The sequence below is a fragment of the Dromiciops gliroides genome, chromosome 4 (genome assembly GCF_019393635.1).
Source record: "Dromiciops gliroides isolate mDroGli1 chromosome 4, mDroGli1.pri, whole genome shotgun sequence".
NCBI lineage: Eukaryota > Metazoa > Chordata > Mammalia > Microbiotheria > Microbiotheriidae > Dromiciops > Dromiciops gliroides.
Genome location: NC_057864.1, coordinates 254112462 through 254138548, shown reverse-complemented (window position 1 = coordinate 254138548; position 26087 = coordinate 254112462). Strand labels below are relative to the sequence as shown.

The following is a 26087-nucleotide window of genomic DNA, read 5'->3' as shown; positions in this document are numbered from 1 at the left end:
CTGCTGTTTATAACTCCCTAATGCTAGGTTTCTTGAAAACCTAGCATCTATCAGTTTGTATGAGAAATAAAAACCACAACATTAGTCTCTTTTGGTAATCATCCCTGTTTTTTTCTTTTAAAAAAGGTTCTTAACATTACAAAACACATTGCTGGACATATTTTTATGACTTGCACTTTGGATCTGAGGATATTTGAATTATGATGCAGCCTGTTGGGAGGTGACTATAACCTGTCGCCTAAACACTTAAGTTTTCACTGTTGTCCCCACCACCCCGGCTTATTTTAACTTTCCCCCACCCCCACCCTCCATGAGCAACTTTAACAAAGAGGGGCACAGCTTAAATTAATTAAAGCACAGGGAGTATATTTTTAGTCCATTGGGGCCTGTCTGATGAGGTTGACTTAGATATTCTGGCTCCAAGTGGTATTAGGAAGCCACAGGCATGTCCCAGATGGCTGTGTATGTCACTGATGTCTCTTAGAGGTGACAGGCTAGCCCTAGGGAAAAGATAGAGAAAAAAATGTTATTAGAGGCTAACTGCTGGTCCAAAATAAGAATTTCTTTCAGAGTTAACAATACCACTCACATGGTTAGCTAGTGCCCCAAATCTCCCTCATCAATGTCTTGGGATTTCTGGTTTGCTTTTTGGCTAAACTCTATTTCCCCTCTCATATTTATGATAGAAAATGCAGAGAAAACTAGTCTTAGCCTTTTCTCTTCTTGAATGAAAAGTTTTGTTGTGCTTTTCAAAATCAAGTAAAAAATGTACAACAAATCCATGGTAAAACACATGCTTGTTCTCCAGAACTGTTGGTTCAGCCATGTTTAATTATGATCACCCTTTCAGTAACAGGATAGACTCAAAAGAAGGAAGCATTTTTAACCAATATAGATAATACTGCTGGGGGTACCAGGTGGCGCAGTGGATAAAGCAACTGCCCTGGATTCAGGCGGACCTGAGTTCAAATTCGACCTCAGATACTTGATACTTACTAGCTGGGCAAGTCATTTAACCCTCATTGCCCCACCAAAAAAAAAAATCAATAAATATAGATAATGCTGTTATGCCTACCAATTACTAAATGTTCAGTAACATGAATAACCTCCAACTACTCTGAATTCAAAAATCATTTCTCTCTGACCTAGGAATAATTACTTCTATTTCCCTAGACCTCCCCAAAAGACCTATTTTCTATATGGTTGCACCAATAAACAAAACTCTAATCTCAAAATCAATTTTGACATGCTTTTAGGGATTATTTTTGAGGCAAAGCTAGCTGTTTTGCTTGGGTGATAATAATAAATTAATAATAATAATAATAATAATAAATTAGCATGTATTCCCTGAACATATAACAATTGGGCAGCAGGAGGCAGTAGTTCAGGAAACTAGAATGGCAAAGGCAGACGCATCCAGGGTTTTTAAATTTGTAAACAAATAATCCATGTGTGCAATGTCACACCTATGGAGACATATGCCAAAACATTAACTTTGTGGATAAGCATATTTTTAAAAGGCCCAATAATGGGGCAGCATGGCATAGTGCATAGGATGCTGGGCTTGGCCTCAGACACTTAATAGCTGTGTGACCCAGGACAAAGTCATTGAGCTCAGAATCTCAGTTTCCTCATCTTTGGAAGGGAATTGGACTAGCGTCTCTTCAAGATCTCCAACTGGGATCTGATGAATATTAACCAAACTCTTCAGCCTTCACAGAAAGGAAAATGTACTGCTACTCGGCCACCAGGGCACATGATTTATTTGTCTAATTACCTGGGTGGTAGACTCAAGGGCACCATCTAAAACCAATGGACTTTTGTGTATTGTTTTAAACTTGAAATCAAGTGAAAGGGTCCAATTCCTGGTGAAGAGAGCAAGGTGGAAAGGCCAGGCTATGGATTCAATACAGTTCAATTTGAACACCCTCTCCCAGTTTTCTAAAAGACCCTTTAACTGTTTTATTTAGTGACCAGGTCCCTCTCCATCTGCATTTCCTACTAAAGTCAGGCAGATTCAAGATTTTTTAAAATGTCATTTGAAAGAGCATTTCATTATTGAGGTATGGATCATGTACACAGAAAACATGGAATCTTGGGCACTGAAACATCCTCATGGGGAGCATCCTAAAAGCAAACTGGTCCCACATCTTATCATAAACTAAAATGAATGCCACAGGGCAGAGGACTGCTGATGAATACCTAAGGTGGTTGTTGTTTAGCCTTTGTTCTCTTTTCTTTTTCCCCCCCTTTTTTTTGCAGGGCAGTGAGGGTTAAGTGACTTGTCCAATGTCACACAGCTAGTAAGTGTAAAGTGTCTGAGGCTGGATTTGAACTCAGGTCATCCTGACTCCAGGGCCAGTACTCTATCCACTGCACCACCTAGCTGCCCTAACCTTTGTTCTCAAAGAGGACAGTGACATCAGGAGGTGATGTCATGATTTGCAGTGAATTGGATTTAAGGGAGGGAGAGCTGTGCAAAGTCACCAACTTCGATTTCTCCTTCAGAGCCATCTGGGTCCAGTAGCAAGATAGATGATAGATAGGTAGATAGGTAGATGGGTAGATTAGATAGATAGATAGATAGGTAGATAGATAGATAGATAGAGAGATAGATAGAGAGATAGAGAGAGAGAGAGAGATAGATAGATAGATAGATAGATAGATAGATAGATAGATAGATAGATAGATAGATAGATAGATAGATATAGATTAGATTGATAGATCTGATATGTATATGTGTACACACACACACACACACACCTCAGGACAACTGGAAATGTTCCCAGATGTTTGAGGCAATTTGGGGTTGTGACTTGCCCAGGGTCACATAGCTAATAAGTGTCTGAGGTCACATTCGAACTCAGGTCCTCCCAACTTCAGGGCCTGTGCTCTATCCTCTGCACCACCTAACTGCTACATACAAATACACATACACATACATACATACACACGTATATATACATATGTGTGTATATACATATATAAATAAGTACCTAAAGTAAAGTAGTGTAAAAGTCAGGAAGACTTCCAAGACCTTTCTTGGTGGTTGGATATTTGGGACTGCCCACCCTGGGGCCTAACAAAGGGATTCAGTGAGTATTACATAGAATTCCTGAGGATGAAAATTAGAGCAGAACAAACCCAAAAATGTGTAGAAAAGGATCCATTAATCTCCCAGAGGGTACTCAGTCTGTTTTTGTTAAGGATCTAATTCACCCTCAGCAAGAGGCCAAGTTGGCCTTAATTGTGTCCTAATTGGCTGTTTAAATAGCTAATCCTCACTAACACAACTACTCTTCCAGTGTTCTTTATCTCCTCTCGACAACTGTAGGGGTCTGACTGGATGCTGCAACTAGTTTGATAAACACATCATCTTAAACTACCACATTTCCTGCAGAGTGTGGCTCATTGCCATCCCAGGGTCTTTTCCTTTCAGCACATTTTCATGGGCTTTTACTGAGGTGCTTTTCAACAAAAGGTGAACGGTTCTTGAATTACACATCTAAATGCCAACCATAGATCTCCTTTAAAATAATTGTATAATTGTTTGTGTAGAAACACCAAAGCCAAAGAAACATTAAATTCAAACCTCTTGTGGGACTCGAAAAATTATTTAGAAATTAAAACATGACGCTTTGAAGACAGAAACCTGCAAAAAAGGAGTGAGGATGATGGGAGGGTAGCAACAACAATGTGCTTTCAAGGGGTTCAAGCCTTTAGTAGGCAGGAGACAAAGAAGAAGGCAGTCTGTGGATTGAAATGACTTCTCTGATATTTGCTCTAATAACAGAATTTAGCCCAGGTACCCTCATATCCCATTTTTGGGGATGGCATAGAAAATACAATTCTCACCCTATCAGGGCTTTGGGTCCCAATTCTAGAATCCCTGGTCAATTTTAGCTATATCTCTTTCCTGGGGTGTGGGGAAATTATTTTGATTATGAGATCATAGATTTAGAGAAGGAAAAGTTCTTAGAGGTTATTTAATCCTCATCCTCTCATCAAGAAGGAGGAAATGAGTCCTTAGAGAGAAGCCAGATTTGTGGATCTATTTGTGGAATAAAACCAGTTTTCATAAGATCGATCAAGGCATACCTACACCATCAGGCCTAGTAGTGCTTTTGTAGGCTAAAGGACCAAGAGGCCTGAATTAGGAATTTGTGAATTTCTAACATCGAGAATAGTTTTCCCTGACCAATGGGAAGGAAGGGAAAGCAGAGCCAAGGCTGAAACAAAACAGGTTTAGAACTTTTTCTGAATGATGTCATTGTTGGTGGTGGTGATGATGGTTTTTATTGAGTGCTTTAAGGTTTGCAAAGCACTTTACCTACATTAACTCACTTAGGTTTCACAGTAATCCAGTGAGGTAGGGCCTGTTATCCTCATTTTACAGACGAAGAAATTGAGGGTGAAACAGGTTAAGTGACTTGCCCATTGGCACACGGCTGCTAAGTGTCTGAAGCAGGTCTTGAACTTGTCTTTCTGTCTTCAGATTCATCACTCTATCCACTGCATACCAGAGTTAAAGCCCTCCATAGGAGAACTGGAACTCCCTTCCTACTCGTTCATTCATTCATTCATTCATTCATTCATTCATTCATTCATTCATTCATTCACTCAATAAACATTTGTTAAGCACCTTGTATGTTCCAGGCTTTGTGCTACGTGCAGGAGATACAAAAAGAGGTAAAAGATAGTCCCTGCCCTCAAGCAGCTTGAAATTTAATGCAAACAAATATATACAAAGCAAGCTATAAATAGGAAATAATGTAACAATATATAATATGAATAGGAAATAATTAAGAGAGGGGAAGGCACTAGAATTAAGAGGGGCTGAGGAAGACTTCTTGTAGAAGTTAGTTGGGACTTAAAGGAAGCCAGGGAAGTCAGTTGTTGTAAAGGAGAAGGGAAGTCATCCCAGGGTGGGTCACAGCCAGAAGAATGGCCACAGCTGAGAGATGACATGTCTTATGTGTGAAACAGCCAGGAGGCCAGTGCCACTGGATTGAAGACTACATTTTGGGGGGGCAGGAAGAAGACTGGAAAGGTAAGAGGTTGTAGGTTATAGGTTATATGTTATGGACCCAGCCCAGGTAGGTATAAGGGAGAAGGCAGACTCACATGTAAAGGCAGATCAGTGCAGGACCTCAGCCAGCTTCTCCTCATAGTAAAGGAAGTTCTCCTGAATGTCCTCCCAGGGCACAAAGGCCTTCGACTCTCCCTCTTCTTGCTCCACGAAATTCTGCCACACATACTCGAAGTCCTGGGGCTTCATGATCCGTAGCTTGCATCCTGCTTCCTTCAACTTCTTCAAGGCAGCCTTGATCTCAGGCTCTTCCCACATGAAGAGCCGACCCACCAAAAGGAGCATCCTAAGGTTTTTGTTTTTGCTCAGGGTGCTTGAGATACGGTCTGCACAGGCTGCACAAGGGCTGGAGGAGACGTACCAAGTGACATTGTAGCGAAGGGCAGGGTCAAAGGTGGGCAGGATGGTTTTGAAAAAGGCCTCTTCTGCATGGGCTCCTGCATGCTCATCCTCCAGGTAGCCCCGGGACATCTGGCCTTGGCCGTCCTTGCCCTGGACTTCCACCACATAGCACAGGAAGGTCTTGTTCCGTCCAGAGCTGTATTCCACATTCCTGAACTGAAACTTAAAATAATTGACAGGAAGCCGTTCCCTAAAAGTGAGGGAGAGAGGGAGGAAAAGAAGAGAAGGTGTCTTTCAGGTGAGATTTTGTTCCAAGGAACAGCCAGCTAGATTAATACCATAATGGAAAGCCTGGCAAAGCAACCAAGATACAAATCAGGAATTATAGGATTTCAGAGTTGGGAGGAACTTGTGAGAGATCACATATTACAACTTTTTCAAATCAGGCAAAGAAACTATAAAGTTACACATTTATGTGGTATTTTTTAAAAAGGTTTACAAGACATTTTCCTCATACCAGCCCTATGAGGTGAGTCGTACACATATTAAACTATGATTTTACAGGTCACAATACTAAGGCATAAATGTTACACAATCTATCCCAAGTCACACAGCTCATGTGTGTGTCAAATCTGAGACTCAAACCCAGGCCTTCTGACTTTAAGACCCTATTCACTAATCTAAGCTGCCTCCCAACTTTCAGAAGATTTTATACTAATGGGACATAGGCCTGCCCTCACTAAAATGCCAACTAATGAGAAAAGCAGCAAGGATGACCCCGGGGTGAGAGGACTCAATGAGTGCAGGGTATACAGTTTTATCCCACTCAGAAGACAGACAAACTACCATCCCAAGCCATTTGGGACTAATTTCTAATTTCTCACTTTCTCTTGACTTTGGTGAATCCTGGGCAAATAATACTTTTGAAATACACAAAACTGCATTTTCATTTTACCTTATTAGTACTCATTTATCTGCCTTTCATCTATTTACTCAAATTGTCCATTTTCCCCCCAAATTCCATCCTTTTCCCACCACAGACATTTCTTTTCATACATGGTAGAGAAGAAAATGAAGTGACTTTTGATGAGCTATGCAGATAAACTTTCAAGAATTCTCCTTAACTATCTTTCCCTTCTCCTTGCTGTTATCCTAATTACCATCACTTAATCATTTTGATGAATGGAAGCAATCCAAATTAAAGTCTATTATGATCATCATCATTATTAATAAATATTAATTATTATGAAAGATAGAAATAATACCTTGGATTCATATACCATAATGCTTTACATTGTTTGTATGTGTGGGGGCAGATAGGAACTACAATTATTTTGCAATATTTTGATGAACTAATCCTCCGACTACCTGGTGGCCAAATATTATAAAGTTCATAACTCCTATTGAAAGAGAAATTAAATATGATATATATATAATATAATAAACTATGAAAGGATATAGTAAAGTGGATGCTCTCATCTGCAGTTTTTTTCTAAAAGGACTTCTTTCACAATTATAAAAGTATTTGGTCACTTCCACTTGTCTCCTTCCCTTGAAAAGGGAATGTTTACTTACAACCAATCCTGATAGTTACATTCCAACTATTCCCCTTTCCCCCCATAGCAGACCCTTCTCTTTTTCTAACCCTCCCCTTGTGAAATGCTTTTCTTGTCTATCCTAAGTTATCACAAAATGCTGCTGATTGTGTCCAGGCCTGAAAGGTTATAAAAACCAAACCTATACCCTAACAAGTAGAAGCTGAGCAGTCTTCCTTAGCATGCTAATAAATTTCTTTCTTTTCAGTTTGGCTTCCTATCTTTGACCCACAGTCATTGGACTCTCCATTTACTGGTACACCTCTCCTAATAGGTCGCCTTCTTCCTAGTCAAGAGAATTCCCTGACAATATACATGATCTCACTTGTACTTTCCAACAACTTTGTGGGAGACTTACCCAGACTCAAACAGCTGCTTCTCTAATAAAACATTTATTGAGGAAGTACCTACAGTATGCCCAGTACTGTCCTAGGTGCAATGAAGTTTGCAAAAGAAGAATGGAAAATAATTCCTGCCTTCAAGGAGTTTATAATCTAATCAGGAAGATAAGACATAAGTGAAACAGAATAATATGAGATGGTATTTAAATAAGGGCTAAATTGTTTGGACTACAGAAAGTAGTGTGGAAAGAGTCTTGGATTTGCTATTTAGAAAATCTGGGTTCAAGTCCCAGCACTGCTGCTAACTAGTTGTCACTCATTAGTGTACAAGTCATTTCTATTTGGGCTTCAGTTTCTTCCTTTGTAAAATGAGGGGGTTGAACTAAGATGACCTCTAAGGTCCTTTCCAATTTGAAATCCATGATCCTACTTTTACCTAAGTTGAGGTAGCAGTTACTCAAACCATTGGCAAGCCAGTAGGGGGAGTATTGGATACTCCCAGACACTGATGACCTAAAGGATCAGCCATAGATGCCAAAGCATGGGGTGAATGCTAAGTAATCCCCTGTAGAATCCATGGCCTCCCTTCCCCCACTGAAACTCAAGTTTCCATGTTCCCTCACGTCAAGGTAATTTTCCACTATGGAGATGAATGGCTGTGGGGGCACAGCCCCTGGGATTCCTCAGTACACTATACTTAGCTCCCTAAGCCCCTCTGTCCCTGAACACAGGTGTTTATTATTTACTTAACATTTCAAAAGAATGGGGACTCTGATGAGGTCCCAGAGCCCACCCTTTACCACAGCACAAGGTCACACTCACCCCAAGCTACCAACCCTTTAGTACAATAAGAGGAATCATCAGGCTTGGCAGCTAAGCACAAGGACTTTGGAACAATAGAGAGAGAGAGAGAGAGAGAGAGAGAGAGAGAGAGAGAGAGAGAGAGAGAGAGAGAGAGAGCCAGCGAGCCAGCGAGCTGGGGTCAGAGGGCCTGAGTTTTAATCTTTACCACTTACAACCAGCAAGGCTTTAGGCAAGTCACTGAATTCTCTAGACCTCAGTTCCTCACAGAGCTAAACTTAAGAGCTGAAATGGACCACAGATGACCATAGAGGTCATCTAATCCAGGGCTTCTTAAACTTTTTCCTCTCATGACCCCTTTTCACCCAAGAACTTTTTATATGGGTATATAGGCATACCAATCAAACATTAACTGCCAAATTTTTCATGACCCCCACATTCAGTTATGCAACCCCATATTGGGTCTGGACCTACAGTTTAAGAAGCTTTGATATAATCCAACCCCCTATTTTTTTCAGATGAGGAAATAGACCCAGAAAGGCTATTAACCAGTGTCACACAGGTGGTAAGTGCCAGGGCTAAGATTTGAACCCAGGCCCTCTGACTCCAGATCTCTTACCTTTCCTCTTTCTCTCTTTATCATTTAGCTGCTTGATTGGACAATATTCATTTGCAGCCACTTCCAAGTTGCTTATCTTAAGTATGTTTTCTGATTATGAGTCTTTTCCCCCTCAAGCTGAGAGTTTTCCATAAAAACAAAAACAAAAACAAAAACAAAAAACCCTTGTCTCCTCAGTGGCTTTTATAGGACTTTTCTCCACACAGAGGATATGCAATAATTATTGACTCACTATCCCATGTAGCAGAACACACAGACTGTTTGGGTCCCCAAGGAAAAATTTCCCTGGGAGGTTCTATAACACAAATGTTTTCTTAAATATCAAGTAAGGCAATCTCCAAACTAACTCTGAAAGGCATTAAAATCTCTCTTACTTCTCTACTTTCTATTCACTACCACCACCTTAGTCCCTCATTACCTCCCAACTGGCCGATAATAATAGTTTCCTTACAGAACTGCACATTTCAACTCTCCCTCCTTTCTGCTCCTTCTCCCTCCCATCAATCTGGTGCTGCTGTCAGGTTAACTTATGGACAAATCTAATGATATCATTCCTCCTCAAAATCCATCAGTGACTCCCTACACAGATAAAATAGAATCTGCTTAGCCTCCCACTCAGTGCTCTCCATAAGCAGGCACCAGCCTATTTTTTCTATCCTTATGTTCTTTACCTTCTGTGTAAGCTACTCGCTAGCTCAGTCTCCTTGTGCTGTCCTGCCTCTGCACCTATGTTCATACCCTGTTCCTCTTTTTCCACCTCCCTCTGTTGAAATCAGAATCCAATTTTTCCTTGAAACTTTCCCTGATCCCCACTGGAAACTAGCAATCCTTTTCTTTTTAGAACTTAAATAGAGTTCTTTTAGGCATTTTCTGTGGTAATTATATGATGTGGTTTAATGACCAGAGCACTAGACTTGGAGTCCGGAAAGAACTGGGTTCCAATCCTGCCTTTGACATTAGCCTTATGACTGTGGGCAAGTCACAACTCCTCTGAACTTTAATTTCCTCATCTGTAAGATGGGGACATTGACACCTATAATGCCACAGTAGAGATCAAATGAGATAATGTATGTAGGGTGCTTTGTAAATCTTTTTTTGTTGTTGTTTTTGTTTTTGATTTTGCAGGGCAATGGGGGTTAAGTGACTTGCCCAGGGTCACACAGCTAGTAAGTGTCAAGTGTCTGAGGCCGGATTTGAACTCAGGTACTTCTGACTCCAGAGCCGGTGCTTTATCCACTGTGCCACCTAGCTGCCCCTGTAAATCTTAAAACAATACATAAATGTTAATGAGACTTTTTATAATTTGGGTGTTATCTACGCAAGAGACAGCATGGCAAAGATCACTAAAACTATCACTCAATAAGCATTTATAAATTGTTTACTGTGTGTCAGTTGAGGTGCTAAGTGCTTAAGGGTGAGGAGAGTGCAAAGAAAAAGCAAAAATAGTCTCTGCCTTCTTGAAGCTTACTAATATTATAATGGGAGAGACAATATATATAAATGGGGGGGGGAGAAGCTAGGTGGTGCAGTGGATAGAGCACCAGCCCTGGATTCAGGAGGACCTGAATCCAAATCTGGCCTCAGACACTTGACACTTACTAGCTGTGTGACCCTGGGCAAGTCACTTAACTTTCATTACCCTGAAAAAAAAACCAAACCCAAAACCCAAATATACAAATCAGTTCATACAAGATGTATGCAGAGTTGATGTAAGGTAGCTTTAAAGCAGAGAGGTCACTAATATCTGGAGACCAGAAAAGACTTCCCAGAGAAGGTGGCATGTAAACTGAGTCCTAAGGAAAGCCAGGGAATCTAAGAATCATAGGTTAGGAGATAGAACATTTCTAGCAGGGGGCACAGCCGGGGCAAAGGAGTGGAAATGGGGGATGGGATGAATGGCCCATAGGCCAGTGTGTCTTGACTATGGAGTTCATAGACTAAGTAATGAGTTAAAAGACTGGAAAGACAGGAAGGGGTCAGCTAGGCTGTGAAGACCTTTAAGTTCCCAAACAGCAGAGTTTACATGTAATCTTAGAGAAAATGGAGAGCCACTGGAATTTCCTCTGTGGGAGTGGGTCAGTGTGGGGGTGGGGGGGGTGAGGTGACATGGTCAGATGAGCTTTAGGCAGATCACTTTGATGGAAGTGTGAAGTACTGGTATCAAGCTCTAATAGAAATGGAGATCACTAAATTATACATAAGGATCCCTGTGGGCTGCACATTGACATAGTTTTAAAATGTAATATTATTTGTATTTCATTGATTTTTATTTATTTTGTTAAATATCTCTCAATTACACTTTAGTCTGGTTTGGACATTTGAGTGTATTTTGGGCAGCATGAAGTTCACAAGTAGAATGTTTGACACTATTGGTATGGAGAATGGATTGGAGTAGGGAGAGACTTGAGGCAGGGTGTCCCAATTAACAGGGCTTTGTCTAGGTAAGAAGTGATGAGGGTGTGAACTAAGGTGATGGCTATGTGAATGGAGGAGAGAAGATATAAATGAGAAATGAAGAGAAAGAAATTACAAGATTTGATAACTGATCAGGTATGTGAGATGAAGAGAACTGAGTTAAGATTTACTCTTAGGGGGGCAGTTAGGTAGCACAGTGGATAAAGCACCAGCCCTGGGTACAGGAGGACCTGAGCTTAAATTCAGCCTCAGACACTTGACACTTACTAGCTGTATGACCCTGGGCAAGTCACTTGACCCTCACTGCCCTGCAAAAACAAACAAACAAAAACAAACAAAAAATATTTACTCTGAGATTATTGAATTTGACTGGCTAAAAAAGTAGTGGAGCCCTGGACAGTAGTAAGAAAGCTTGGAAGAAGGATGGGTTTGTGGGAAGAGAGAAAATGACCTAGGTCTAAGCCCTGGTATTAATGTTTACAGTGTTAATTGTAGAATTATGGACAAGTTAATTCACCACCTTATTATCATCATCTGTAAAATGGAGGAAATAATATTTTCACTACCTTACCTAATAGGGGTATTGTGGGAGGTCACTTTGTAAACCTTATAACAGTACAGAAATGTGAGCTGTTTACATACATACACATGCATGCACATACACACTACATATATGTTAGTAGATATTATACTTATTATATACTCTATAATTAACACGTGCATATAATGTTAATTATAAAGAGTATATAATTGTATATTTTCTATAATATGTAATTTGAGCAGAAGTTGGGAAATGCTGCTATTTCTTATTCTTCATCACATCATTTATTTATTACTTCCCCCCCCCAAAAAAAAGCTAGGACAATTTACTTTTTCTCCTGAGTGGTTTTCATTTTTGATTTCTTGAAATATAGCTCTGGAAAGACAGACTTTTAAAAGCCCGCTGTGATTTAAATGGATCCATTTGACTGCACCTTAAAACCCAAATGACCCTGGCTTTCATTGAATGGCCCAATAATAGCCCCAACTGAAGCCTCTCTGGCTTATTATTTAGGTTTTGATGGCTTAGAATGAGTGTAAATAGCAATTATTTTCTGTTCTGGCCCCAAACTCCAAGGGTCTTTCCCTCCCAGGTTGATATATTTGTGATGGTAAATTGAGTCATCTTTTGACTCTTATCCAGCTCTTAGTCATTGAATGGGTATGGCCTCTGACAAACCGAGACCTGAGAAAGACTTTAATTTAGGAAAGCCAAGGTTACTCACTGAATCCCGGGCTATCACCAGTTGTCTTGCCACTAGATTTTGATGACTCTGTAAGAGACAGTGAAGCTGATGACTTTGCTCAGCTCTGCCCCACTCACATCCAATTCACTAGCAAATTAAGATATCACTCTCTTGATGTCATTGGTCCTTTTGAAAAATGAAGGATGAACAAGAACAACATACATATGATGTTTATGGAACATATCTACCCTATAGTATATACACTATATTTACTATACATATAACATATCTGTGTGTATATGATAGATAGATGATCGATAGATAGGTAGATAGAAAGATAAATAGGCATATGGAGAGAGGAAAATATATTTTTTGCTTTAACTCTAGCTTACTCTTTATTTGCATTTTGCTTCTCCTTTGCTACCATTTTCCTTTACCCCACCCTGCAGTGCAGACCAAAGCAACCTCAGTAATTGGGTAAATCCCTTAACAGAATGAGTAACAACTGCTCTTCTGCAGGTGATACAGGTATTTCCTGAAGGGTTTGGAGGATTTAGTCAAAAGCAAATGTCAAATGCACAATTTGTCAACTATTCCTGACTAAATTAGTAGAACTTGCAGACGGCCCTGTCACTACGACTTCTGAATAGGCTTTCTTCCGTTCCAAAGATTTTGCCAGATAGACTCCCAAGCAGAGAAAACTAGTTTGTTCTAGCCTGGTAGTGGGTGCTAGATTCAGAGATGAAGTGCTCAGCTTGAAAAAAGTCCTCATCTCTACTGGAATGCTGCAACCCAGCTTCTCTGAGCACAAGGAAGGAACCCAGAGAAACCAGAAACCAGAGGAGAGAAGAAAAGGTCAGCCCTCTATTAATACCCAGTTTACTCCTCCCTCCAGGATCAGACTCCTCTCCTGCTCAGTGAGGGGGTGCACTATACCACATTTTGCCACAGGGGAAACTATTTCAATAGAAGAACAAAGGCAGGGAAAGTTTTGAAAGTCTTGATCCTCCAGTGGTCTGGGAAGCTAGGACTGCTTGGCTTTTCCTGGGGCACCTTGATCAGAAGGAAAATAGAGGGTGAGAGAGATGCTGTCTCACAGTCAGTATGCATTAAGTATATATCATGTGCCAGGCACTGTGCTCCATGCTAATGACATAAAGAAAGCTCACCATCTAATTAGGGGCTTCTCTTGAAACCAATAGCATCTAGGTTCTGGAGGTCAACACTGGGGAGATGGAAACAGGTCAGGAAGGCAGCTAAAATATCTGAAGGGGCTACTCAAGTTTCTCTACAAAAGGGGTTCTTAACCTGGGGTCCATAGACCCATAAGAGGTCTTGTGGTTTGATTTCAAGGGGTCTATGATCTTGAATGGGGGAATAAATTTCATCTTTATTTCAATGTAATTGGTTTCCCAGGTAATTCTATGTACTTTATTTTATTCACTTAAAAATATTATTCTGAGTAAAGTTTCATCGGTTTCATCAAATTACCGGGAAACACATGATATAACAAAAGGTTAAGGAGCTCTTCCCCACTGGGCAAGGTTTTTTTAGTCATATTATAGTGATCTCAATTATTGTCTCCTAACAGAAGCAAGCAGTGACACAGATTATCTAACAGTAAGTATTTCTTTCTTTGCAACTGTAGTGGAATTTTCTTCCTACTTATCATGTTTACTTGTGCAAACCCTTTCAGCACATATTTTATTACTAAAATATTGAGTGCCGTGGAGGAGGACATGAGTATAAGAGAGGGAGAAGGAAGGTATAAAGGAATTGTTCTGAGAAACTTTTCCAGCTGCCAATGATGATGTTATGCACTTGGATTCCTAAGGTGCTGCAAATAAGAGTATTGTAGTTGTTGAATCATGTCTGACTCTCTTTGAACCCATTTGGGGTTTTCTTGGTAGAGACACTGGAGTGGTTCACCATTTCCTTCTCCAGCTCATTTTACAGATGAGGAAACTGAGGCAAACAGGGTGAAGTGATTTGCCCAGGGTCACACAGCTAGTAAGTATCTGAGATCAGATTGGAACTCAGGAAAATGAGTTTTCCTGATTCCAAGCCCAGTGCTTTGTGCACTATGGCTCCAACTAGCTGCCAAGTAAAACCTTCTTTAGCCACTTGTGTTTACTTTCAACAAATAGAGTCCAGGCTGGAAAGCTGGATGGCTACTTGTCAGATATTTTATAAAAGAGGCTAGTGGGTCAGATATGGGCCAAACTAAATGATTTCTTTTGTCCCTTTTAATTCTGAGATTCTGTGATATAGACAGGCTAGTGTTCTGATGTGGGGCGGTGAGGTGGTATGGTGGATAGCACTGGGCTGGGAGTCAGGAAGACCTGAGTTAAAAAGACCTTACTCATTTCAGTTTCCCCTTTTCTCTCTTCTCCTGTCCCTCCCCATCAACAAGGGAAGATGTTTGGGAGAGGTTTAAAGAACTTGTACGTATTTGTAAGATTGTATGTTGTGTCCTAAACGGGAGCCTGCGAGACATTTGCAGCTTGCTTTCTTTCCTTGTAAAGGGCCATCTCTGCCATCTGCTCTTTTAGATGAGCCATGGAGGGAAGGAGGAGGCTTGTCCTAAGAAATAGATCGCCATTATCTCGTGGTGTGGAGAAAATAAGATAGATTCATCTTTGGCAATTATCTGAGCCCTTTGAGTAAGATTGGGAGAGGGTTCTGCCTCAAGTCTTTCCCCACTCACCTCATTTGTCAAAATGACCTCCCTAAAACTCAGGGTTTACCATGTCACGGTCGCTGCTCGATAAATTCTAGTGGTTCCCTGTCACCTTCAGAATGGATTGTAAAATACTCTGTCATTCAAAACCCAAAGCCCTTCATTACCTGCCTGTCCCTTCCAGTCTTCTTCTTCTTCCTCTTCTTCTTCTTTTTTTTTTTGCGTGGCAAAGCTAGTAAGTGTCAAGTGTCTGAGGCTGAATTTGAACTCAGGTCATCCTGAATCCAGGTGCTTTATCCACAGCACCACCTAGCTGCCCTACCTTCCAGCCTTCTTAGACCTTCTTATACCTCTCTCCTTCTAGGTACGCTTTGATCCAGTGACCCTGCCCTTCTTGCTGTTATTTGAATAAGACATTCTATCTTCCAGCTCTGGACATTTTCATTGGCTATTCCCATTTGTGGAATATTCTTCTTCCTCATCTCTGCCTCTTGGCTTCCTTCATGTCACAGCTAAATTCCCACCTTCTACAAGAAAGTCTTTCCTAATTCCCCTTCAATTCTGTTGGTTATTTCCAAATTATATATACTTTGATTGTATATGGTTGTTTGCATATTGTCTCCCCCATTAGACTGAGAATCTTAAGAACAGGCATTATCAGGGGGCAGCTAGGTGGTGCAGTGGATAAAACACCTGCCCTGGATTCAAGAGGACCTGAGTTCAAATCTAACCTCAGATACTTTGACACTTATTAGCTGTGTGATTCTGAGCAAGTCACTTAACCCTCATTGCCCCGCAAACAAAAACAAAAAACCACAAGAAAACAAGAATGGGAATTGTATCCCTAGTGCTTAGCACAGTGCCCAGTATGTAATAGGTGCTTAATAAATGTTTATTGACTGACTACTCAGGAAAATTCTGCCAATGGAAGTTTAGGAAACACTAGAGACCTCAGAGACCAGGAATTAGAAGGAGTACAGAAGAGAGAGGGAATAAGCATTTCTTAAGTGCCCATTATATATACCAGGCACTGTGCTAAGTAAATTTACAAATATCTCATTTTAGCCTCACAATACTTGCGAGGTGGGGGTTAGTATTATCCCTTGAATCCAGAATACTGGATTTAGAAGCTGGAAGTTTTGGGTTTAACTCCTAGCTCTATCACTTATTACTGATTATGACCTTATTCAAGTCACTTCCCTTCTATGGGACTCAGTTTCCTCATTTGTAAAAGGAGTAGGTTGGACTAGATAATCTCTAAAGTTTCTGAGGTCTTTTTCAACTCTAAAATCCCATGATCCCTTGACCTTTCCTTGGAGAAAGTGAGTTTTGCTATGGAGGGAAGGGCCCTGACCCATCCATGCTTTCCAGTGGCCTCTTGTCCCAGTGCCTGCTTGACTGCCTCTCTGGGGGATGTGAAGGGCAGATGTTAGTGTCTGGTACTGGAGGTGAGATATCCTTGTATTACAATGAAGGTAAATGCCCATCTCCTCTACTTTTCTACTGCTCTAAGTCCCTTGCCTCTGCTCTGTAATCTTCCCATAGAAGAGGCCAAACAATCAGTCTAAGAGGGAAAAAGAATCAGGACTCCTGTCACTGAGCGGCCCAGTTCCTTTTATCAGGGATAACTCACGCTCCTTCCTCATCACCTAAGGGTACTAAAAAAATGTAGATTCATCCCTAACTACTCCTATCCAGAGCAAAACAGAACATGGGAAGGTTCTTTTAGTGGGGTAGGTGTACTCCTTGACCTTGTGAAGTCAGCATAGCATAGTAGAATTTAGATTTAGAAGGAGCTTTAGTAATCACGTAGTCAATCAAACAGCCTGGTGCTTTGATGTCAAGATCATCTCCTGTTAGAGGCAATTGGTAGGGCAGTAGGCCTGGAGTCAGAAAGACCTGAGTTCAAATCCAGTCTCAGGCACTTAGCTGAAATCACTTTACCTCTGTCTACCTCAGTTTCCTCAACTATAAAATGGGAATAATAATAGCACCCACCTCACAGGGTCGTTGTGAGGGTCAAATGAGGTAATATTTGGGAAAAGCTCTTAGCACAGTGTCATAAATGCATATTTCTTCCCCTTTCCCCAACTCTTGCAACATCACTTCATTCACAGGCCCTCCTTCCTGAGAAGGGAATCTCTCTGGTGTCCCTCATCAAGAAGATGGGAGTTCCACACCTCCTGTATGTCTATGTTCCTTCCCAGAAAGCTTTCCAACTATCTGTCACCACTTTTCTAGCTATGTGTCGCCTCCTTTTAGATCCAAAGGCCCAGGACTTTGCCATAGAATCAAGGCTGTTTGAACTCAGCTGGATAGCTTCTCTTTCTTCTGGGCCAGCCCTTTAAAATGCTCCAGGACTCCAAAGGGTATTTGGAATTCGTGATTATGGCCAGGATTGGCTTCCTTTCTACCCTTTCATTCATCATGACTAAGGAGATTCCTAAGGTTGCCGCTTTCATTTGCTGATGTCAGCTTCCTTCAAGTATACACACACACACACACACACACACACACACACACACACACACACACACATACCTTCAAAGTCATATCATGTACATTGTTTTAGGGTGAAAGTTGTGGTGAGGCATGCCTACCAATCATGTAACCAATGGAAGGGGAATGCAGCCACAGACTTTATCTCTGACACTTCTCTCAGTTGTACTGTATCCAGTGGTTTCAGTCAAATCCAACTTTTTGTGGCCCCATTTGGTTTTTTTCTTGGCAAAGATTGAAGTGATTTGCTATTTCCTTCTCTACCTCATTTTACAGATGAGGAAACTGATGCAAATGGGGTGAAGTGACTTTTCCAGGGTCACACAGCTAGTAAGTATCCTGACTCCAGCACTCTATCCACTATACTACCTAGCTGCCCCACTGTGTTCAGAGGCTACAGCAAAACTCAGTGGCCTAGGTAGAGATTCTCTTCCAAGCCCTGGTTTTCCAGAAGCCCAAAGCTTTACAGGGCTCAAGTCTGCAGCACCACCTCCCTACCCCCAAGGGAACTCTTCAATTCTCCAAAGCATGCCTGTGTTTCTAGCCTTCTGTTTTCGAGGTTGCATACTTGCTACCCTCTGATTCATCTGGCTCAGGGGCTGAGAAGGTGGTGGGGGCTTATGGGATGAGCATCAAAAGGCAGGTTCTCCAATTTCTGGAAGCATCATCTAATCTGCAAATACACCTAATCTTTCCTCTACCCTGCCTCTTCTCAGTATTCTTCTTTTGCACCCCTGCATGGTGGTCCTCAAAATTTTTTAAAAATTATTTTATACAAGTTCTTAGTCTGTGTCTTTTGTATGCATCCTGTCAATCTCTAGATTGAAGACAGGAACTCTGAAGGCAAAAAAAGTGTTGGTTTTTTCTCTCTTTTGTCTGCATCTTCCTTCCTATACTCTTTTCCTTCCCTACCTTCTTTTCTTTCCCTCTCCCCCTTCTTCTGCCACCAAGAAGTCGAAGAATATGAACCTCCGAGCTAATTTGCCAAATCAAGGCCCAAATCCCCGAGGCCCCCTAAAAGTGGTCTGACCTGAAAAATCACCTTTGACTTGAAAACTTGTTGACCTCAGTGACCCAGAAGTCAACAAGTGAGGAGGGATACAAACAAACATCCTTTCTTCCCACCTCCCAGGACAGATGGACAGTGACACCTACAGGCTATCTCAGATGTGGCTATTTACCCAGAGGGGCCCCAGGGAACAAATTCCTGCATCTGTTGCTTGTTTCTCTGAAGTGTGGAAGGGAAACACTAGGGCTTCTTGCTGTTCATTTCAGAACTCTCTGTTGGCTGTGCTACAGATTTCTAGCTTTTCATTACTGCAAGTCCTCAACAACACCCTCCCTTTCCCCCTAGATTGAGGGTGTGGGGTGTGGAAATGGAGGGAGGTGGTTTTTGCTTATTTTCCCAATTGGGAACATTGGGGTTACACAAAGGTTACACTTGTTTGTCACTAGGAATCATTCTATCTTTGGCGTCCTCAAATCACAGAAGAACCTTCAGTGCCTGGTCATATCCATAGGCTAAGAAACTTCTCTCCATTGCAATAGCAGAGGTATATGTGCGTATGGCCCAGGACAGTATACACTAGGGTCCTTGTATTGTAGGAAAGCCTCTTAATGTCCTCTCCCCACCATGACCCTTAGCAATTCTTTCTATTCCTTTCATTCAGGGATATCAGTGGTAGAGGAAGGCTCAACTAAAGATCTAAGGGGGGGGGGGAGCGGGAGCTAGGTGGTGCAGTGGATAAAGTGGAAAAAGCACTGGCTCTGGATTCAGGAGGACCTGAGTTCAAATTTGACCTCAGACACTTGACACTTACTAGCTGTGTGACCTTGGGCAAGTCACTTCACCCTCTTTGCCTCATAGAAAAAAAAAGAAAAGATCTAAGCGGGGCAGAGTGGGAATCTCTTCTCTTGGCCAGGCTATACCAAAGCTTTCCCTATCCCTAGACCTATCTGGCTCCAGCTGCTCCCCTAATCCCGGGATAAGGGTGAGATTATGTGAGTGGGCATAGAGCAGCACAAACTTGGGAGCTATTCTTCCTCCAAGGATTCATCCTGAATCCTGAGTAAGGTTTTCCTGCCCCTGGAAGCTACTGTGCTCTCTGAGAATGTGGTCCCCACCCATCTTTGAGCACTGCTGTTCTCCCTAAATCTCAGAGGGTGACTCTGAGGAGGGGGGAAAGATTTAAGGATCAGGTAGAGAGCTCACTGCTGTTTTACCCAGGGGACAGTGGGAGATATTGAAGCATGGGGAAGGATTTGGGAGTCCTGTACAGCTGAGCTCAGCCCCATAAAGACCTTCATCTCTCTCTGTCTAGCAATTTGTCAGTAGCTATGGCTAAAGGGATAAGGAAGAGAGACAATCATGGGAATTTCTTGGAGTTATGTCTGGAGTAGGCATGTTCTAGACAAGTTAGTGGCACCCAAATAGATGCCCAACACAACCCCTCTCTTGCCCTGTTACTTTCACTTGAACCTACTTCCTCTTGTCCAGGAAGCCCACTTTGCTTTGGTAGAATTGGATCCAATACCCTCCACTTCCTACCTGACCAGAATGTCCCTGTGCTTCATACTGGATGGATTTATCTCACTGTCCTGCCTTCTCTGACTTGGGTTAAATATGAGCTCTTTGCTCATGGGGCTCTTGGATCACTTCTGCTTCTCTCCCCTGGGGAAATTCACAAAAGATTTGTAGGAAGAAACTACCTCTCATTTAACTTCTATTGTGGAATCTTCTCTTCAGAGATTAGAGACCAGCAAATAGGGAAGGGAACAACTTTAACTGGGGTCCTGCTGAAATCTCTCTCTGTCTCTCTCTGTCTCTCTGTCTCTGTCTCTCTGTCTCTTTGTCTCTGTCTCTCTCTGTCTCTCTCTCTCTATCCCTCCCTCCCACTGCCCCACCTCACTGCCAATTTCTCCAGGATAAGAGATAGCAGTTTCCAGACCTCTGCTGTTCCTTTCCCTCTTGAACCCTTTAAAAGGATTAAAAATAAAACAAACCAAACCCCACCCCACCCCCAAACCTTACCCCCAACAAATGGCTCTCTGGAGGAGGCTTATCTGATTTGAGACTGCCACCTCAGAGATTTTTACTGTGAGATCAATTCTTTGTAAACCTTGAAGACTATATAAATGTGCAATTATTATAGTTATTGACGTCAGTCTCGACTATGCAAAGAAGCCCCTTCCGTTTCAAGACTGATACCGTGATATCCCCAGATTCACGTATTTAAAAACAAGTAGACATTAGTCTGGATTTAATGTCTGTATCCCAACCATAATCTCAGGGCACAGTCCAGCCAATTCCTCCCTAATTCTCCCCTGCCCAACTGTGGTCAGCCTCCACCAGCTTTCCCAAGGCACTGGAACCCAAGTCCTCACTCATAATCCTCCTCTAGACCTCACACTCCTGAAAACCTCCCTCCTACCTCACCCAGAGAAGAGCGGCCAGCAACCTATCTCTTACCCTGTGACGATCTCAAAGGGCGGTAACTCAATCAGCTCCTTCAGTTTCTCCGGGTCATCCAGGTTGTCAGAGTCCCCCTCTCCATTTTGAGGAGCAGCAGCAGCAGCAGCAGCAGCAGCTTCTTCTTTCTCAGCCATTTTGGGGATAGCTATAGGAGTCACAGGAACGAAGGGTCTGGGGCTTGGGGGCTGGCTAGGCCACAGGCAGGCAGCTAGCTGGGCTGCTGAGCAGCAGCTGTCAACAGCTAAATCAGGCTGAGAGTAGCAGGAGAGAGCTGGGACTCTCGGAGCTCAATGTCCCCTGCCCCTTCGTGGTACAGGCCTTATAACCAGTGCCTTCCCTCCCCCACTCTTTTTTTAATTGAGTGACGAATATGTTGGAGTGGGGGAAGTGGAAAATCTTGGCCATTGGAATCCCCTATTTATCAGTAGGTAGAGACAGAAAGTTGGCAGGTCAGATGTCCTGGCCTCCCTCTTTCCAATGCCTCCCTTAACTCACTCACTACTCCCTTGCTCTACTCCAGCCTAGTATTTATGCTCATCAACTCTCCGCTCCCTCAACCTTATCTAGGGTAGGTCGCGGTGATGGAAGAGCGACCAGTGTCTCCTGAAAATTTAGTTTGGGGTCACCGGGGACTCTAAAAAGGGATAAAAGGTCTTTTGGAAGGGGAGTTGGGAAGGGTCAGGATGGGGGAAATGTGGGAATAGACTAGGTCAAAGTTCAGTAAATCAGGTTGGAATGGGAGCTGCAGAATGGGAAAAAGGCAAGGCCTGAGCTGTTGGTCCAGAATTAACGAATGCTAATTTGTCCATGTTTATTTAATTGCAAGCCATATAGTCATTCCATCTCCCCACAGTGCCATGCCCCCTTGCTCCTAAAACCGGAGGAAAGTCCTCAGAGTGCCAGACTTTCAAATATGGCTGAAATGCTCAGTGTCCAGCAAGGGAATCCCAAGCTGACCTAAGCTGGGTTGGGTGTGACTGGTCAGGGACATTTTAGAGTGGTCCCAGGCCAGTGAGGCAAGAGGGCTCTAGGTGACTATGCAGGCTTACTTGGCCAGGAACATCTGCAAACATTCATGTGCAGCTGGAAAATACATTCGGGGATAAATGGGAACACAACCTCGGGTGTCTATGTATAAGTGGCTCAAGGGTATCATGGGGAATGCACTAGGGGCAGGGTGTACATACATGTCACAGAGGTGCTTACAGTGACAGAGTTAATTGGTTGGTGGGTGGTGGCTATGGACCAAGGATGGGCAAATAGAAAGCAGCAAGAAAACAAAATATATAACAAAGTCTGCCTTTATCATGGCCAAGTAGATAGAATACATTTACATACAAGGCATCTCAAAAGTCTTAGTACAGTTTTAAGCTATTAAAGCTAAACACTGCACCAAGGCTTTTGGGACATCTTGTAAAATGAATTTTAATTTGCCTTGAATATGACATTTCTAAAGAATTGTGGAAACAGATCCCATGCTTGCACTCTGCACTGCCCCTCCCCCCCAACTTTGCCTGGTATGAGATCTTCAAGCCCTTTTTTATTATTAATAATAATGATGTCACAACAATAATTCATGTTTTTAAAAAATTTTTAAAGAATATTTTTGTCTTTGTTTTTGGAAGAAGTGGAGTAGGCAATAAAGATGTCTGCATTTGTGTGGCCACAGTGTTATTTATATTTGAGATTAATTTCAATTCTCAGAGAGGCACAGCGGGCCAGATCTGGATTCAAACCCAATCTCAGACACTTACTAGCTGCCTGACCCTGGAGAAGTCACAACATCTGTGAATGAGCCTCAGCAACCTCCTAAGACTTAGCTTCTAAAATGCCTGGATTCAGTTCACCACTTCTGACTTTTCACTTTGGGGGAATCTTTTTCCTTTTATCATAGCTTCCTGTGTTTTGACTACATGCATGTAATTATGGTTTAAAAGTGGGAACATCAGGGTTCATGTTTTTACCTCAACCTCTGACACAATATGGATCTCAAACCAATTGTTTAACCAATCTTGGCTTTAGTTTTCCCACCTCTGATGTGTATAGAGTTCTTCCTACTCTTACAAGGAGTGGTCTCAAGGGGAAGAGATGAGAAGGCATTAAGAGGTTCCCCTGTCCACTCTCCACCTCCCCACCACCTTCTTCCAGGCTCTGGTTACTGACAGTTTGGTCAATATTTCCAATATCCTCACCCTTTGACTTAGAGTGAGTTGAGGGGCAACGGTGGGATGGTGGTAGAGGAATCTTTTTTTATACCTCCTGGGCCTCTGAAAGCCCTCTGCAAGTAACCCAGTCTAGGCTCTCTGTCCCTCTGCTTCCAATGCTCCCTCTGACATTTAGGAGAGTGGTTTTGTGCCAAGTGCCCTCTCCCGATGAGTGATAGCTTCCTTTACCACCATATTCTCCTCCTCCCTTCCCTAGATCCATCCCTGGAGGTCCCTTTGACCCTCACTGGTTATTTTTGACTCCCCTTGGGGGCGGGAGTGGGGGAGGCTAGATTCCCTTGCTTTCATGCCCAACCCAGGGCATTTTCCCCAACCCCCACCGCTCCTCAAAGCGCTCCAGTTAATCTGGGGAATTCAGTGCCAGAGACCTGGCTCCTCCCCGTCCAGCTGCTACTGAGCTCCTTCTAGGGCAGTGAACTACCCTCTAGGGCCCCCTCCCCAATTCTCAGTGGATTTAAAGAGCTCACAGTAACATCCTTGGCTAAGAGAATCCTCAGACATATTTTAGCTCTTGCCTTCCTGCAACTTATATTCATCCACTCTATCAGGGAAGGGATGAGAAAGATCCAGTGAAAGGCTTCAGAGAGGGAGGAATTCAAAATAAACATCTTTTTGGCACCCACTGTGTACAAGACACTGAGGAAAATGAAATAGTTTAGAAAGCACATATCCCTGTCCTCTTTTGGCTTGTGGTCTCATGAAAGCTTTAGCACAAAAGTTAATCTACAAAATAGTGTATGATATGTGAATCAGGGAAAGCAACAAATGTGAAGTAGCCAGAATAACCAATTACCAAGCAGGAATTAGGAAGACTTCTTGGAAGAAATAACATTTTAATAGTGATGATAGTCTTTATAATGATCATAGCTAGCACTTTAAGGCTTGCAAAGTGTTTTACAAACATAATTTCCCTCCTCAAAACAACGCAGGGAGGTAAGCGCTATTATCATTCCCATTTTATAGGTGAGAAAACTGAAGTACATAGAGATTAAGTGACTTGCCCAGGGTCACACAGCTAGGAATCGTTGGAGGCTGATTTGAAATTAGGTTTTTCTGACTCCAAGACCAGTAATCTATCCATTATATGATCTAACTGCCTAGCTGGGATATAAAGGTAAAGGTATACTTTAAACAGGCAGGGGTGAGGGCATTCAGGGGAGGAACAGTATGAGCAGAGGCACAGAGGTGGGGAATGTGAACATGCATATATATATATATATATATATATATATATATATATATATATATATATATATATATATATATACACACACACATACATGCATACATGTATGTATGTATATTTATATGTGAGATGTCAAGTGGTCCAATTTGGCCAGATTGTAGATTAGGTGAGTGGGAATAGTATGAGAAAAAGTTGGGAGAAGTGGGATGGTACCAGATAGTGAGGGGCCTTGAATAACGGGCAAAGAAGCTTAAGTTTTACTGCATAAATAATAAATTTTGCAGGGGTTTTGATCAGAAGAGTCACATGACTCTAGTTATCCCTTGAGAAGAGGAGAGATTCTCACAATGAACCAGTGAATTGAGAGAAAGACAGAGACAGATAGAGACAGAGACACACACAGAGACATACACAGACACAGAGAGAGACAGACTGAGACTATTCCAGGAGCCTGGGTGCTTTTGACTGTGAACCTGAGGGAAACAAAGTCTAGGAGGATATGGGAAGGAATGGGATCACAACCCATGGGGAATAGGCCCTGCAAAGGTGAATGAACCTTAGAACACTGGCTCACAGAAAGAAATTAGGATGCAAAGGGGATAGAGAATAGGAAGGAAGGAAATAAGCATTCTTTAACCACCTACTGCTAGGCACCCCTACTTGCTTTGCAAGTATGATTTCATTTTATCTTCACAATAACCCTGGAAGGTAGGTATTGTTATTTTTTTTGTTTTGTTTTGTTGGAGGCAATCTCAATTAAATGACTTGCCCAGGGTCTTGCAGCTAGTAAGTGTCTGAGACCAAATTTGAACTCAGAAAGATGAGCCTTTCTGACTTCAGGCCCAGTGCTCTATCCACTCTACCACCTAGCTGTTCCTGCTATTGTTATAGTCATTTTATAAGTGAAGAAACTGAGGCAGACAGAGGTTGTGACTTGCCCAGGGTTGCTGTTAGTAAGTGTCTGAGGCTGGATGATGATAATAATAATTTATTTTAACATTTATATAGTGCTTACTATGTGCTGGGCACTGTGCTAACTGCTTTACAATTATTATCTCATTTGATCCTCACATCAATCCTGGGAGGGAGGTACTATTATTATCCTCATTTTACAGATGAGGACCTGAGACAGACTGCGGTGGAGTGACTTGTCCAGGGTCACATAGCTAGTGAACATTTGAGGCTGCATTTGAACTCAGGTCTTCCTGACTCCAGGCCCAACACTTTATCCACTGAGGAATAAAAACAAGGAACAAATCATTCCCTCCTGGACATGGCTCCATCATTCTTCAAGTTTTTGCCTCCCCTCAGTAATATTGAGGTGGCATTTAATGGGCAAGACTACATTAAGTTAGTTAAAAAAAAAAAAAGATTTTCAAAATAGAAGGGACCTCAGAGACCATCTAGAGTCCAGTCTCTTGATTTGAAAGATAAGGAAACTAAGGCCCAGGGTTACTCAACAAGAACCTACAACATGTTATGGAGGCAAAAGGCCTGCAACTGGATTCAGAGGATCTGGGTTGGAATCCTGTCTCTATCACTACTGTTGCATTGTTGTCGTCTGTCCTTTGTTCTCAAAGAAAACCATGACATTAGG

At 42.1% G+C, this 26087-nt stretch overlaps 1 protein-coding gene across 1 annotated transcript; it reads right to left on the bottom strand.

Annotated features, from left to right (window-relative positions):
* Nucleotides 1-85: 85 nt before the first annotated feature.
* Nucleotides 86-21404, bottom strand: APOBEC2 (apolipoprotein B mRNA editing enzyme catalytic subunit 2). The gene is made up of 3 exons (XM_043962556.1): nucleotides 21077-21404; nucleotides 5125-5681; nucleotides 86-500 (listed from the first exon to the last, which is right to left on the bottom strand). Exons 1-2 carry the CDS (start codon nucleotides 21211-21213, stop codon nucleotides 5138-5140), a joined length of 681 nt encoding a protein of 226 aa, XP_043818491.1. The 5' UTR covers nucleotides 21214-21404; the 3' UTR covers nucleotides 86-500; nucleotides 5125-5137.
* Nucleotides 21405-26087: the final 4683 nt, after the last annotated feature.